Genomic DNA, 16075 nt, shown 5'->3' with positions numbered 1-16075 from the left:
CTCTGCTGCGTTTTGTCCTTGCATTGTTGCCATAGCTGATCAGAAGCGGTATGCTTTGCATTGGGTAGGTTGGCTGTATAAAGCACTCTCCACTTTGTTTGTAACTGTAAAATGTTGTTTACGTTGAAAACTTCGATATACCACTTGTATTATATTACTTTACATGTATTGTTAGGATTTGGTAGCAATTCTAGCAACTTAGAGAACGTTTATTAATGTTTTCATTATGACCACGAGTTCATACACACGAGTCTGGAAACTCCGCTAGCAACTTTCCATGCATTCAGTGTAGTTTAGCTTAGTGCTCATGGAAAGTGCAATTCAGTCTAGTAGGAAATGAATATACATTTTGTTTAGCATTATGTTTATGCATTACCTATGTATGGTCTACGTCTGTGAGTGTTTAGTGAGTCTCAGAATATTAATAAACTCGTTCTGTGCACCTGAACATTCCATGTCGCACGTCTCCCTTGCTAGTAGGCCTGACAGTGATGGTATAGGAATCATGCATGTAGCCTAATATAGCCCATTCAACTACTTCTTTTTATTTTGCTTGTGCAGATGCTGTTTTATGTATGCCAGTGCCTGAAGGCATGTTTTGTTTGAACTTTTCCTAAAGGAATAAATGTGATAAGCCAGTTTTGGTCTCAGTCCCTTCACTGTCTGACTAATAGTTAGCCTATATATTACTAATATATTAATTAAGCTTAACCAACTTTATTATAAGGGTCCCCCATACTGATAGTTATATATTACTAATATATTAATTAAGCTCAACCAACTTTATTATAAGGGGCCCCACGCTTATAGCTATATACTACTAATATATTAATTAAGCTTAACCAACTTTATTGCAAGCGTTTCTGGCGCCGACAAGAGTGGCGGCATGTCAAGGTAGCTCCGTGTTTTTTTCTTGAATTTCCCCCTATCTATCTATTGTAAGGGTCCTATGGGGAGTGGTTCATATTGGGATAGGCAGAAGCACAGTTTAATATCAATTAGTTAAATAATAATAAGTCATTAACTTTTCTATAGAAAACTATATTATTAACATATAATTTGTAAATAAAACATTTAACATTTAAATGATGTAAGAAATAACTTAATTAGTGCCAAAAATACATTAAGTTAACTATTAACACATATTAATACAAAATTAGTTAATAGATTTGCTAAAACATTAACATACAGATTTTATGCAAACAACAAATATTTAATTGATGATGAAAAAACTATTAACTTGTGCCAAATAGATATGTTAGTAACAATTCACAAATATTAACAAAGGGTTAGGTAATTACTAGTTTGCTATTTATTATGGCACCTTATTATGGAGTGTTACCAAATCATTTTTTCTCACACAATGCATTGTGTGATGTTTAAAAGTGCACATCCAATTAATGAATAATTGATTAACCTTTTTCTCCCTGTTTGCTGAAGTAGGCATCAGAGTAAAACACTGGAATTACATAAAGCTCACCATGACATTTTGTCCTTAAGGGATACCAGCAATGCGTCAGTAGTCCTTAAAAATTCCTTTAAAAAAAAGTCCTTAAAAATTTAAAACATTAGGTGGGAGTGGAACCAGATCTCCCCTCAGGTTCATCAGGTGAACACAAAGTCACGGATAATCGATTGAGGTTTAAATCCTTAATTGAAAAAAAACCGTTAAAGGAACACATTTAATTAAAGAAATAGGATTAAAATATTCCTGGCTTAAAAAGACAAACAGCAACCTTCCTTTCACCCTGTCCTGCAAAGAGTTATATTGAATGTCAATGTTTTTGCTGAGATATTTGGAAGACAGGAAATGAACTGAACTGTGAGTGATTATTATATAATATATTTAGTGTGTTGCAAGTTGGCGACCTAACATAAATCGTTGTATTAGCTCATGGGCCTCGACTTAATTGGCAGGGGACCCACTGAGACAGGATAATAACAGAAATATGCCAGGTATTCGAAGTATGCACTTAACCTTTCATCTCCCAGGTGGCATCCCCAGCAATGGTGACTACTGGTCGGTCAAACCCAGTCTTGCAGAGAAAACTCACTTGTATTGCTAATTTCATCACACTTTTGCTCTTGAATAAAAAAATAATGATGATTTTTCCACTTCCGTTTACTATTTGATCGAAGACTCTGAAAATAGCCTACTGAGAAATAGAACCACTCCATATAAACATTCCATATTATCTGTAGCCTATCCATGTTCTGCAGCCTCCAAGCTGTTGGATAGACTACCTGGGACCACATACAGTAATAAAGAGTGTGCTGCCCTCTAGTGAACTGTGAACAAGTTTCAGAAGGAATTAAGTTCCGGTATCATTCAGCTCTGATTATACACAGCGCATTCCAGAAGAAAAAAAACATCAGATTATTTTGAATTTGCAAACGTACGCAATTAGGCACAAGACATTTGGCGGAGACCTACAATATCCAGAATCCCAACAACTAGTTATTCCCATCAGGGGAAAAACCTTTCCTCTCAGTTTTGAGATACTCAGGTTGCTGTGAAAGATGTGATATCCATTCCAGTCTGAAAAACTCCACAATCTGCACATCTTCAATAGCCAAACAGCCCTGCATATAGATCCTCGCGCTAAGCATGGTAGGCATTTGCTTGACAACTCCTAATTTCGCTCTTTTGCTTGCTTCCTCGTTTTCGTGCATGTAACCATATGACCAAAATCATGTGACAAGAAATGCGGAAGTCATCAATACAGTTTGTATTTCAATGTGAACACAGTAGTAGTAGCAAGGGTGAAAGGGGGAACAGGAGACAACGAGTTGGAGATGAAACGAATTTGGCTTTCGAGCGTTCTCTGCATGACATGTTTTTGGAATGTTGGCTACCCTCTGGAAAATGGAATGCTTTTCCCTCGTGAATCTCCTAGCCGCGAAATTAAAGAACTGAGCGGGCTATGGGCATTCCGAGCTGATTTTTCGAAGGACAGGAATTTAGGATTTCAGAAAGCATGGTTTCAAAGTCCGTTGGTCGAGGTAAACTTCAATTGCTGTCGAAATGTGCATGATGTTCCCTGTGTTGATGAAAATATATCATCCCTCTGTGGAAACAAATGTAGTATATTGTAACAATTTGGAAAAAAAACCTTCTACGCCAACCAACCAAGATGCCCATGTTTACTCGTCTCGGGCATTACATTTGAAATAGGCACAAGTGAGGGCACAAGCCCCGGGGTGTGTTTGCATAATGACGTTTAACCTATTTTCTACAGTTGCATTTGCATTAATTTATGTATATTGAAGGTGAAAAAACAAGCCTGACTTGAGGGGGGATTAGACGTAGGCTAGCCTAAGTAAGGAACAGGTTATTACTTCTAGAATAAGGATTGGTCACACGTTTTTGAACAGTAGGCTAGGCTACTTTATTTATATTAGGAAAACACCAGAGTGGCTTGTGTTCATGTCAACTTGTGACTGCAACATGTTTTGATTTCTTGTAGAAAGTATGACCGCCAAAGACAAGATATATTTAGAGAATTGCGAGAGATTGGCTTGGGAGAAGTATCATTGAAAAGTATTTTAGAAGTAGGCCTAGGGTTAAGCGGGAGGGGAAAACGGTTTTTTTTTTTTTTTTTTACATTTTTAAAAGACACTGGACTATATAGCAGGATATAGTGCACTAAGGTGCTAGTCCCATAGGTGACAGCAATGCAACTTTTTGGATGTCCCGGCTGTCGTAAAACCCCGAAGAAGAACAACAACAAGCCTGACCTGAAAATAAACTCATAATGTCAAATCTGTCTCTGCTCTTCAGACTGGTCCAGTGATTGATATGCCCGTGCCTGCCAGCTACAATGATATTACCCAGGACGCCAAGCTCAGGGATTTCATAGGCTGGGTGTGGTATGAGAGAGAAGTGTGGATCCCAGGCAGCTGGCTGCAGGACATGGACCGCAGGATTGTGCTGAGAGTGGGAAGTGCTCACTATTACTCTGTGGTTGTAAGTATAATGCAGTTGTAAGCACTGATCTCCCTGATGTTCAACCTCAGCTGTCTGCTGCTCTGTTCTGTCAGTGTCAGCTGAAGACTTTGCCACTCATGAGGTTTTAAAATCCTCATGATAACATTTAATAGCACTCAGTGGCGTTATTTCTGTCCATTCCTGTTTTCCTGTGGAACGTTTTAGTGGGTGAACGGGGTCAAGGTGACTGAACATGAGGGTGGCCATCTTCCTTTCGAAGCTGACATCGGCTCAGTTGCACGAAAGACTCCCGGAACACCATGCCGCATCACCATTGCTGTAAACAACACCCTGGACCTCCACACCTTACCACCAGGGTCCATCCAGCACATGAATGACCCCAAAAAGTAACCAGTCACCATATCTGTTCCACTGAACTATACAGGTGTTGGTTATATAATTAGAATATCATGAAAAAGTTGATTTATTTCAGTAATTCGGTTCAAAAAGTGAAAATTATTATAATGTATACATTCATTCCATACAGACTGATTTATTTCTTTTAATTTTGATGATTTATAACTGACAACTAATGAAAATCCCAAATTCAGTATCTCAGAAAATTAGAATATTGTGAAAAGGTTCAATATTGAAGACACCTGGTGCCACACTCTAATCAGCTAATTAACTCAAAACACCTGCAAAGGCCTTTACATGGTCTCTCAGTCTAGTTCTGTAGGCTAAACAATCATGGAGAAGACTGCTGACTTGACAGTTGTCCAAAAGATGACCATTGACACCTTGCACAAGGAGGGCAAGACACAAAAGGTCATTGCTAAAGAGGCTGGCTGTTCACAGAGCTCTGTGTCCAAGCACATTAGAGAGGTGAAGAGAAGGAAAAGATGTGGTAGAAAAAAGTGTACAAGCAATAGGGATAACCGCACCCTGGAGAGGATTGTGAAACAAAACCCATTCAAAAATGTGGGGGAGATTCACAAAGAGTGGACTGCAGCTGGAATCAGTGCTTCAAGAACCACCACGCACAGACGTATGCAAGACATGGGTTTCAGCTGTCGCATTCCTTGTGTCAAGCTACTCTTGAACAAGAGACAGCGTCAGAAGCGTCTCGTCTGGGATAAAGACAAAAAGGACTGGTCTGCTGCTGAGTGGTCCAAAGTTATGTTCTCTGATGAAAGTACATTTTGTATTTCCTTTGGAAATCAAGGTCCCAGAGTCTGAAGGAAGAGAGGAGAGGCACAGAATCCACGTTGCTTGAAGTCCAGTGTAAAGTTTCCACAGTCAGTGATGGTTTGGGGTGCCATGTCATCTGCTGGTGTTGGTCCACTGTGTTTTCTGAGGTCCAAGGTCAAGAGCAGTGAGCTGTGCCGTGCCTGAGCAGTGCCACAGACAGATCGACTCCATGCCAGGCCACATTGCTGCAGTAATTAAAAAAAAAATGTTCATACTTTTCAGTTGGCCAACATTTCTGAAAAAAACTTTTTTTGTATTGGTCTTAAGTAATATTCTAATTTTCTGAGATACTGAATTTGGGATTTTCATTAGATGTCAGTTATAATCATCAAAATTAAAAGAAATAAACATTGAAATATATCAGTTCCAGCCAATCACTGACGAGATGCGCATTCATGACAGTTTCAGTTGCACTGGAGGGAGGGAGCTGTAGAGCTACAGTAGCTCTCTGTTTTGTTTGAAATGTCAACAGAAGTGACATTACCCAACTGTGCTTAGAGAACCTTTAAATGGGAATGAGTATGTTATTTAAGCAAGCAGAAACTTGTGATTTGGGGTTAACATGAGACTGAGCTTGTTTGTCTTTTTTAAATAACTTTTGCATGGACAGGTATCCAGAGGGGTATTTTATACAGAACACTAATTTTGACTTCTTCAACTATGCTGGCATACACCGCCCAGTCCTTCTCTACACTACACCTGCTGTGTACATTGATGATATCACAGTGCAGACCTCCTATTCAGACAGCACAGGTACGATTGGTGATTCTTTCACAGCCTGAGCCTCACTGTTTTTCTGTATGTTCAGAGAGTTTAATGACTGTTGATGTTCAATGTCAGCTCATCTGGTAAAAGTAAAATGTCAGTAGATAAAAAAAGATGAAGTCATAACAATAACATTCAGATATCAAGCCATCTGTGGGGTATACCAAAGTCCTTTTAGGCAAGTCCCTCCACTCGGCGGCCATATGGCAACGCTTTTTGGGCACTCATCGGGCATCCATCTCGGCATAAATGCGCGTGCGCAAGGCTTCACGACACCAATCTACTGCAATCTTGCTCCAGCAGCGAGATCACAACACATGATTGGCACGATGTCTTCACAACACACCACATTATTGGCTCAATGTATTCACAACACAGCACATGATTGGCTCGATGTATTCACATGTCACCGTTCTGCCACGGAAGGGGTGTGATATGCGTAGACAACTGCGTTACAAACTAAGCTAAGCCCATGCATTTCTATGGAGAGTTTTTTTGAGTGCTGTCTCATTAGAAAGTCTCTGGGTATACTACAAATCTCGATTAGTGGGTTAGCGAGGTATGTTGCGCTCAAAGCCGGGGTATGCTGTGACACGAAAGTGGATCTGTTTTAGTGTCTCTATATCACCATGGTATCTTATGCTGTCAACCAAACCTGGTCGGGAGGAGGTTATGTGCTAAGTTATAGCTCAAATCGTGTAATCTACCGCCCACTGACCAATCAATTGTCTTAAAAACGAAGTTTTCTCACGTGTAGGATTCTGTCATATATCTTACAGGTGGAGCTCCGCCTAACATTTTGGATCTCGAATGCGCTTTAATAGTGCTGTGCATGCAAATATCCCACTATGGACGTGCATACCATACAACAACTGATGACAATTGATTTATTTGATGTTATAGGTTAGACACAAAAAAATACCGCAGTGTAGATTAAGCTGTCGCTCATGAATGCGGAAGTAATTGTTTTTAAATAGAGGCGGTCTTGTGCGTCTCCACGTTTTACGATTGGCCAAAGTCATCCCAACACAGAGAACGCGCACAGATCTGAGCTGAAAGCCTAGTTTGACAAATATAGCCTATCACATAACTGCTATCGTTGTATCACTTAACGTATACCCCTGAGTCAAGGCTTTGTGAAGCCTCGATATGTCTACATAGCCTAGATATGTGTAACGTGCTTCGTAGTATACCCCACTGCAGTCCAACCTTGAATGTTTTACTAAAAATTCTGTCAACATCCTGCTCTGCTATACTATAATATTTAGATGTTTTGTCTCTCCATGTGTTTTGTGTTTTAGGGATAATCAGTTATCAAGTGTCTGTACTGGGCAGTGGCCATGCCACAGTGAAGGTCTCCCTCACAGACAAGGATGGCAAATGTGTAGCTTCTTCTAATGGAGCCAGTGGTGTCCTCAAAGTGCTAAATGTCAACCTGTGGTGGCCCTACCTGATGCATGAAAATCCAGGATACATGTACTCTATGGAGGTAAGGAAGCTTGTATTGTATGGCCAGTTCCCTCTCAGTAGAGAGCTGTGTCTATTGAATCCTGGTGGACACACAACATACACATGAAAATTGAGGGTGACGAAAAATGTGTGTGTGTGTCAGTCATTAATATCTTCCCTGGAAAAATGTACATTTAATACAGTTAGATAGGAGTACACTACCCAAGGACATTTACTGGGACATTTACACCAGGGGATGTCAGTCAAGAGCCAAGAATATCATCAGAGACCCAGTCATCCCAACAATAGCCTCATCTCTGTGCTACAGTCTGGATAACATTATCTCTGTCTGAAAGCCAGTACTGAGAGACTGGAAAAAACTTCTATCCGCATCTTGAATGAGGACGGTACCTAGAGCACATGACATGATGACAAAACCTCGATGCACTTGAGTCATGCAGATCAGCTTGCATCACATAAGTATACTTATTTGACATTCATACATACATATCACAGTAACACTTATCTTTTATCATTTGTCTATTTAATTTTTATTTATATCTACATAATATACACACTGCACAGTCAATTAAGTCAGAGGACTGAGCATTTCACTACAACTTTTGTAAATACATTTTGTATAAATTTATGTGTTAAATAAATAACTTAAAGCAGGCTTAAATAAGTTAGTTTTATTAGAAAGCTCTCTGCATATAGCAGCTCTCTTACCTGATCATAGGTCTATCACTTGATCATTTGCTCTGGCTTTTCAAAATCTACAAAGATTTCTTCAGATAGTTACACCGGTTTGGCACATGCACGGCACATTCCACCCTCTCCCTCTCTGGCCTATCGTTGCCACCTTCTTGATAAATACAGTGTCCCACGCCTGCAGCTTGTGTGCCATGCTCAGTTCTATTGTACATTGTATTGTAGACTATCCCAAGGCTCTACAGTGCGCCCATTTCACTCGCGAGTAAAAACGATGCCGTGCGAGTGCAAAAAAATATTTAGGCGCACTGGTGCGAATGACTTCTAACCATGTCAATGTTTGTCTATAAAATACACCGCAACATCGACAAACATTACTGGTGCAAACCATAGAATCACGTCGCGAATGCAGCATAAGAACTACACCTCCCATCAACGTTAGCAGTTTCGCGTTGTGACTCGCTAGTAGTCGCTTCTATCAAATCCAAGAGCGCGCAGAAAAAGCGGAAAGTTAGACTAGCCAGCCAAGATGCAAAGATTGAAGAAATTAGTTCTTCTATCCACCGAATTAATTGGATATAGGAGGAACAGGATGAGATTCTGAGAATGCAGTGAGAGAAGGAAAGGTAACCGAACATGCCTTTTAGCCCAGTTGATGTATTGGCTGCAATATGCAAAATATAGCTGTAGCGAACCGGCACAAAAGTAGCCTCCCGTAATACTCCCATTTTATTCAAAGGTAGAACGCTACTGACAACTCCAGGCTTCCACGCATGCTTGTTTGTTTACACCGAATACAAGCTGGAGTGCAAAACAAAAGTAGGCATAACGTTTGCATACTGCCCCCATCAATGCAGATATTTCAAATAAACACTAAAAGTATAAAACATATATCCTTGATTAGCCTATGTTGGGTTTTGTGGAAGAGAAAATGGACTGTTTTAGTAGTAGTATTAGGCAGTATGCTGTCAGATAGGTCACCATGGGCATATTTGGATTAGCTATAGATTGATTCACAAATAAATAAATTAGCCTACATTTGGCAGGATACTTAATAAACAGGCTAAATGCAAATATGGCAATGTATTATATTATTTTACATTAACAAAATGTAGGAAAATAGAACAGACTGAAAATAAAATAGGCATTGACCTTTGAAATCCTGTTTCCTGTAGCCTAAATGTTGTCAGTCATTCTTAATATTTGCAATTGGTGCACTGGCATGTTTAACTGTTAGCTGCAGTATAATGTTACATTAAGTTAAGTACAGAACTGACTGTGCGCCCAAATTTTTGTCTGTGCTCCTAAATTTTTTAACTTGGGCGCACAAGTGCTCCTGAAAATAAATGTTAGTGTAGAGCTCTGTATCCTCAGGTAAGTCACGAGTTGTTCCTGTTTTTCAGGTACAGGTGTTGGCAGAAACCAAAAATGGTGTTAAAGAGGAAGATGTGTACACTCTACCGGTTGGCATCCGCACGGTCCAAGTCACCAATACCCAGTTCCTCATCAACAACAAACCCTTTTACTTCCACGGAGTGAACAAGCACGAGGACTCAGATGTAAGTACCAGCAGAGGGCAGCACTGTCCCACTCTCTGAATCCTTAGTGTTAATTAATATGAGGCATTGCCACTCTCTACCACTGAAGAAGTGTAGCACAACTACAGTGTAATATAGCTTTGTTTTGAAAACTGTTAGTCTGCATCAAAATGGCTTGTATTTCAATATTGCCTGTAGTTATAAGTGTATAATGTTTAGGTAATATTTTGGAACAAGTGCCCAATTACGTTAATTCATTTGGAGTCAGATAATAGGAAAGTTCACCGCAGTGGTGTTATTCCTCTGGAGCATCCTGTGTCTTTATTGGCGGTTTGTTTGTACATGCTTTTGTTCTACTCTGTTCTGGACAGATCCGAGGGAAGGGTCTGGATTTGCCTCTCGTTGTGAAGGATTTTAACCTGCTCAAGTGGCTTGGTGCCAACTCCTTCCGTACCAGCCACTACCCCTACGCTGAGGAGATCCTTCAGATGTGTGACCGCCATGGCATCGTTGTCATAGATGAGTGCCCAGGAGTGGGCATCAAGGACATGTATGTCCGTTATGTTCTCTTTACTGAATCTTTGATGATAATGATGGGAGTGGGGCGGGGGGGGGGGGGGTGTATTTAATATCTGCCTGCAATGTGTATATGGACTTCTCAGTGTTGTCTTTCTTGATTGAGGTCGTATGGGGAATAACCCCTTTACCTTTGGCACGTGTGTCATCCTCAGACGCAGTTTTGATAACACCTCTCTGGCCCATCACCTGGTTGTCATGGACGAGCTGGTGCAGAGAGACAAAAACCACCCCTCTGTGGTCATGTGGTCTGTAGCCAATGAGCCGGCAGCTGAGATGCCCCCAGCTGGATACTACTTCAAGTGAGTAAGCTAGCCACACTGCTGCCTTGTCTGCCAACACCTCAACAGATATGCAAGACTCAATAACATAATGTAATACTTCACATCCATATACTGCTGCACACACATCTCACATGTCTGGAAGTAAAACGATAATAAAGCCACATCAGATTTTTATTGCATGATATATTGAGTAGAGAATATTCATTTCTTTATTTAATTCAGTGTGTGGAATTGCTGCAGCGCACACCCTCCTGTGTGTGTGTGTGTGTGTGTGTGTGTGTGTGTGGGTGGGGGGAGAAGGAATGAAGGAATGTGGTCTGAGCAGAATAGCACACCTGAAGCTTTTCATTTGAGAGTCATGAACAGGTGTAACCTACATAATATAAACTAGACAGCATCAAGTTGCTCCCAGGAGTTTTTATGTACATCTGGGTAGGAGTTTATGACCGGCTTGCATATATGCTGCTGTACTTGCCAGCCTGTATTCAGATGTTTAGAAGTAAATCCTTTACACTGTGGTTGGATGTGGCTCAAGTCCTCCACGGAGATGTTCCTTGCTCACAAGCTGAACAAGCTCAGCTGAACAAAAATGGCTCTAGGTGTCCCTTTGGCCGGTTCTATCACCACAGCCACTCAGAATCAGCCAATGCTGCATACACATCCCCTGTGACAAACACATAACAGAATGGCAGAGATAACTCCACGTCCTTAGTAATTACTCTGTCCTCCAAGGAGATAGCAAACATGGCCACACCCACGATTAGGTGAAAACACCACCACATGTTAAAACAATTCAAAACATGCAAGCTCAGTCCTAATAGCTCTTGCAAGGACATGTTTTACAGGTGCACTGACTGGCAGGGACGGACCGGGACTAAAATTCAGCTATGAGGTCTTCTAGGTCTGGACCTCTATCATTTTTTAAGAGCTAAAAGTAAATTTTGAAGCTAAATATTAACCTGAACAAAAAAAATCAGCAGTTGAAAACCCTGTGGCAAGTGCATTCTTAATTCAGTTTTGTGTTACCTGTATCAGTGTCTGCTGGCCTGGGACGGACTGGGACTAAAATAAAGGCCCTGGACTTTCTTCCAATTAAGCCCACTATTCGCTCACACACACATCATAATCCAGTCTCTCAATATTATTATGCCAGTGAAAGTATGACATTCAAAATAGTCAGTTAGATTTTACAAAACTGATTATTATTGATTGACTGATTATTATTTTACCTTAATTTGTATAAGTAGCCTAAACCAACAGGGATGTCATATACCGTTATGATAAATGGGGGGTCTATCAATAAATGGCCTTGAGCATCTGTTCATCTTTTTAAGATTAACAGACATTGCACATACATACAAAGCCTTCAACTTGGTCAGGTTGGTGCATAGAACAGTATATTATCAAGATGTGTATGGACCTAGGTTTAGAGCTATTCCTTGCGTACGTAGTAGTTGTGATCGCAAATGTCTAGACAAGTATCATTCCTTGTCATTTTGTAATGAAGCAACAACCTCTGTTTTGCACAAGGGCAAAAAACTGCACCATTACCACTAAACATGCAAATGTGTAGTCTTTGAGGGTCAGGGACATGGGAACCAATTTCTGTGAGTGAACTGCGTTGAAACAGCTAATGTGTGCATGGCATCTATCGTGCACATGAGCGCACCCAGACCTGGACCCTTAACATCATCAGGTCGGACTTACACATACACAGGGATTTGGGGGTTTCTCCCCCAAGAAAAAAGGTTTCAATTTCTGGTTGCTAAACACACCATCTTAACGTAGTTTGAGACAGACAGAAATACTAAAGCCTGGCTTGTCTTCTGTATGACTCACATCAGCATCTCACTGCTTGACTGATAAAAAATATAGGCTACCGAACAGGGACATCGCCATAGGTTACTTCAGTCGAGAGTTGGCAACCTTGGTGATGCTGTAGCATTTCCATTGTCCCTTGTGCCTATCCTGCTATTTAAAACGCGATGGCACAAATGTTGCTAGTTTTTTGAATGAGAATGATAACTGATAGACTACGGATAGGCATAAGTGAAGCATATTTATTTGGAAAGCTAGACACGGACTAGGCTACTTAGTTGATGAAGTGTATTGAGCTAGGCCGATGGCGGTTGGATGGACGGCCATTCTTGACTTTTCCAGAATGTCCAGTTTGCCAGTCCACCCCTGCTGATCGGCCTCATTCCTTTGTTTTAACAGCAAACCAGTGTTTCTACTTAGTGTTTCAGGAATATATTGTAGCATGTATATTTTAGGCTTACAGACATTATATACATATTGGTTTATAAGTAGAGATGGGAGTTTATACCAGATGGTCAGTTTAAACAGGTGGGTTATATTACTCATAGGACATAATTTCTCATCTTTTCTCCCTTTTTCAGGACACTGGTATCTCACACAAAGTCCTTGGACCCAACGCGACCAGTGACGTTTGTGACCGACAGTAACTATGCCAGGGACAAAGGAGTAAGACTCTCGGCTGTATGAGCTATTCATTGGTTTGCTGTGGCTCACTAGCCTCTCCCATTTAATACAGTTTCAGGGGGAAAAAAAACTATTTCAGTTCAGAATAGATGAGCTTCTACTCATATTTCCTGTTTGCAATATCCTGATGAAGTCTGGCACGATTACGCCCAAATCTGTCCCATATTAACTATTTGCCCCCTCTGATGTACAGGCACCCTATGTGGACGTGGTGTGTGTGAACAGCTATTTCTCCTGGTATCATGACCCTGGCCACTTTGAGGTCATCTCCATCCAGCTGAACACCCAGTTTGAGAACTGGTACGGAATGTACCAGAAGCCCATTATTCAGAGCGAATACGGGGCGGACGCCGTACCTGGACTGCACAACGTAAGTCGTGGGAATCTCTTGGATGTGTTGCCCCCTTATCTCAGTGTAGATGTACCATGTGTCCACCATATCTATAGATAGCTATGCTATAGATAGCTAGCTAGATTGTGTCTATGGCTCCCATGGCACTACAGAAAGAGACTTGACACCACATTTGAGGGTTGAAATATTGAGTGCACTGACAAAATAAGCATTAAAAATGGAAAGTGATCTGTAATGTTTTTTGCAGGATCCTCCTATGATGTTCACAGAAGAGTACCAGAAAATAGTCCTACAAAATTACCACAATGTGTTTGACCAGAAAAGGAAGAAATATGTCATCGGCGAGCTCATTTGGAATTTTGCGGATTTTATGACGGCACAAAGTAAGGACCCATTTTGCCCTTTTCATCCTCCTTTTCGCATAAAGCTATCAGTCTTGGCTACAATGAATGAGTCCTTATATGTGCTACTGCTGGAATGTAGGCCAGTGCCAGGTATGGAAATCTCTGGGCTGTCTCCTGCGAGGGCAGCTTGAGTAGGGGTGGCAGGCTGGCAGGGTATACATCTTTACCAGCTGAGCTTGTGAGCATGCCCAGACCTATCCCCTTGCACCACCACTATCGCTATATGAGTCTGTCAGTGCAGCATTCCATAGGTGTTTCCATCATGGGACGCCAAGGTGATGGCTGTGGTGAAGGGCCTCATGCGACCCCTGTCTTGCCTGACATGACCATGTGTCATACGATGGCTTGAAAAGGTGATGCTTCAGATTAAGTCCCATGTGGACAAGTTTGGCTCTCAGGCAAAAATGTCACCTGCAAACTGAGGACATCATTCACTGAGGCACTTCTTTGTTTGGATTAGCACACAGCTCTTTCTAGTTCTTCCTTCACAATCACAAGGCATTGCATTGGTTTGCACATTTCAAAGTCGGTTAACTGTCTAATGGTCCCCGTCCACATCTCAGCCAAACTCCCCTCAAGGGCGTCCTCGTGCTTGACATGCTGTAGTGTACACATCTGGTTCTTGAGAGATTGCCATGACAAATGAAGCTGGTAGGCTCCTGCAACATGTCCACAAAGTGGGAGACTTGGAACGCCTGGTTTGCAGACAGTGGAATTTACAGCAGAGGCTTACAGAGGCAACTCCCGGCTCCGAACAGCTTGGTCATGCCAGTCTAAGGTCACAGAAATCACCCTCCACCGAATGCCACAGATTCCTCCCCTCAAGGCAAATTTAGGTCTTAGGTTGTCTGCCTTCCTTCTCTCCAACTTTATCTTTAGCCTTGTGCCAAACAACACAAGTAACCCTCTCCTCTTTCCTTTCCTAGCCATCACTCGTGTTGTGGGGAACAAAAAGGGCGTCTTCACACGTCAGAGGCAACCCAAAGCTGCAGCCTACCTCCTGCGGGACCGCTACTGGAGAATAGCCAATGAGACGGGCATCCTTCCGGTCTGGGCTAAGTACCCTTGCTCTTAACGCGAGGCCTGGACTCGACTGTGGGTACAGTGAAATGGAGGCATACAACTACCAAAGTGCCTTACAAGATTTTTTTTTTGTTGCTATACTTAATTGTGAATCTACATCAGAGCTGGAATTATATTGTTGTTTGTATAGTCCCATTAATGCCTGAGAATTGTATTTCAGTTCATCACAGGTGGCTTTCGACATCAGGTGAATCAGGCTTTTGTTTTATTTGTTTTTGTTTATCACTCATTTGAGTGCTTGGATTGTGGGGGAAACACACATGCGCACACACAACACAGAATTGCTTGCGTGGTGAAAAAAGGTGACATTTTTGTGTGAAAAAATACTTCCATGGATTCATCATCTATCATTTAATTTACCCATTTTATACATTTCATGTCTTTTATATGGTTGTGGCAGCATTTATTTCGACTGCAACACTGAAGTCACTTTGTTTTTATTGCTGACAAGCATACCAGTTATCAGTGTCCCTCCTTTGAAACACAGTCCATCAATTCACCCTTTGTGTTGAACATTCCAAACATCCATGACATTCCACCTGCTTTTACCTTGTACCAATATACACTGAAATTCTTGAACTAACTGCAGCCTCTGTGCTTACAGAGTAAAAGCCCTTTAAACATTGTATGAAAATGCACTGGTTGCAAGGACTAGTCACATCACCTTTTACATACATGTCTAAGTTATTCTAAATCTTGCCCTTGAGATGGGAAAACAAGATGCTGTGATGTCCCTCAACCAGTAACGTTATGTGCAGCTGGCCTGTCCTGTACTTTGGGTTGTCCTGTCCAAATGGCGTGAAGCACTTGAATGTAAATGTGACACCCTTGCCTGCCTATATGTTCCCAGAGGAGATAAATTATGTGCCCCCACTGTACTGTACCTATAAGTAGCAGAGCTACCATAAAGATGTCCGAGTCATGACCAGGTTGAGTTAAGTACAGGCCGTCTCCATTTAGTGCAGAATACCAGCAGGTTGAGGTGACCCTATGCTGCCAAACCATTACATTTGTGTCTAATGGTTAATTCTGTATTCTACGCATAATAACTATTGCAGAAGAGATCACATTGTGTAATTGGTATACTCTGCAGGCTTCCCCCTTTCTATGCCGGACAATGATCCATGAGAATTGTATGCCATTTTTAAATAAATTCAGAGTACATGTGTGTACATTTGTCTTAGTCATGCTTGAAGAATATAGAATGTTATTTTTCTATATCAATAAAATTT

At 41.2% G+C, this 16075-nt stretch overlaps 1 protein-coding gene across 2 annotated transcripts; it reads left to right on the top strand.

Moving 5' to 3' along the window:
- The first annotated feature begins 2719 nt into the window (after positions 1-2719).
- On the top strand, positions 2720-16015 carry gusb (glucuronidase, beta). Of its 2 annotated transcripts, none has more exons than XM_042091725.1 (12): positions 2720-3003; positions 3782-3967; positions 4154-4335; positions 5790-5932; positions 7246-7433; positions 9508-9663; positions 10014-10192; positions 10374-10520; positions 12902-13001; positions 13198-13374; positions 13604-13739; positions 14687-16015. In XM_042091725.1, the coding sequence occupies exons 1-12, from the start codon at positions 2797-2799 to the stop codon at positions 14833-14835; spliced, it is 1950 nt and encodes a 649-aa protein (XP_041947659.1). In that variant the 5' UTR covers positions 2720-2796; the 3' UTR covers positions 14836-16015. The 2 variants fall into 2 exon arrangements, with proteins under 2 accessions (XP_041947659.1, XP_041947660.1); XM_042091726.1 differs by having other exon boundaries at positions 2721-3003; positions 12902-12986.
- Positions 16016-16075: the final 60 nt, after the last annotated feature.

Source organism: Alosa sapidissima, chromosome 5 (assembly GCF_018492685.1).
Source record: "Alosa sapidissima isolate fAloSap1 chromosome 5, fAloSap1.pri, whole genome shotgun sequence".
NCBI lineage: Eukaryota > Metazoa > Chordata > Actinopteri > Clupeiformes > Clupeidae > Alosa > Alosa sapidissima.
This window is presented reverse-complemented; position numbering and strand designations above follow the sequence as displayed.

What these genes read in the sequence shown, in the direction of transcription:
- gusb (XM_042091725.1), top strand. Translation starts at nt 2,797, where the DNA reads ATGAAACGAATTTGGCTTTCGAGCGTTCTCTGCATGACATGTTTTTGG. An exon ending in GATACATGTACTCTATGGAG is followed by an intron (nt 7,434 to 9,507) that starts GTAAGGAAGCTT and finishes CCTGTTTTTCAG; the next exon opens with GTACAGGTGTTGGCAGAAAC. An exon ending in GGAGTGGGCATCAAGGACAT is followed by an intron (nt 10,193 to 10,373) that starts GTATGTCCGTTA and finishes TGTCATCCTCAG; the next exon opens with ACGCAGTTTTGATAACACCT.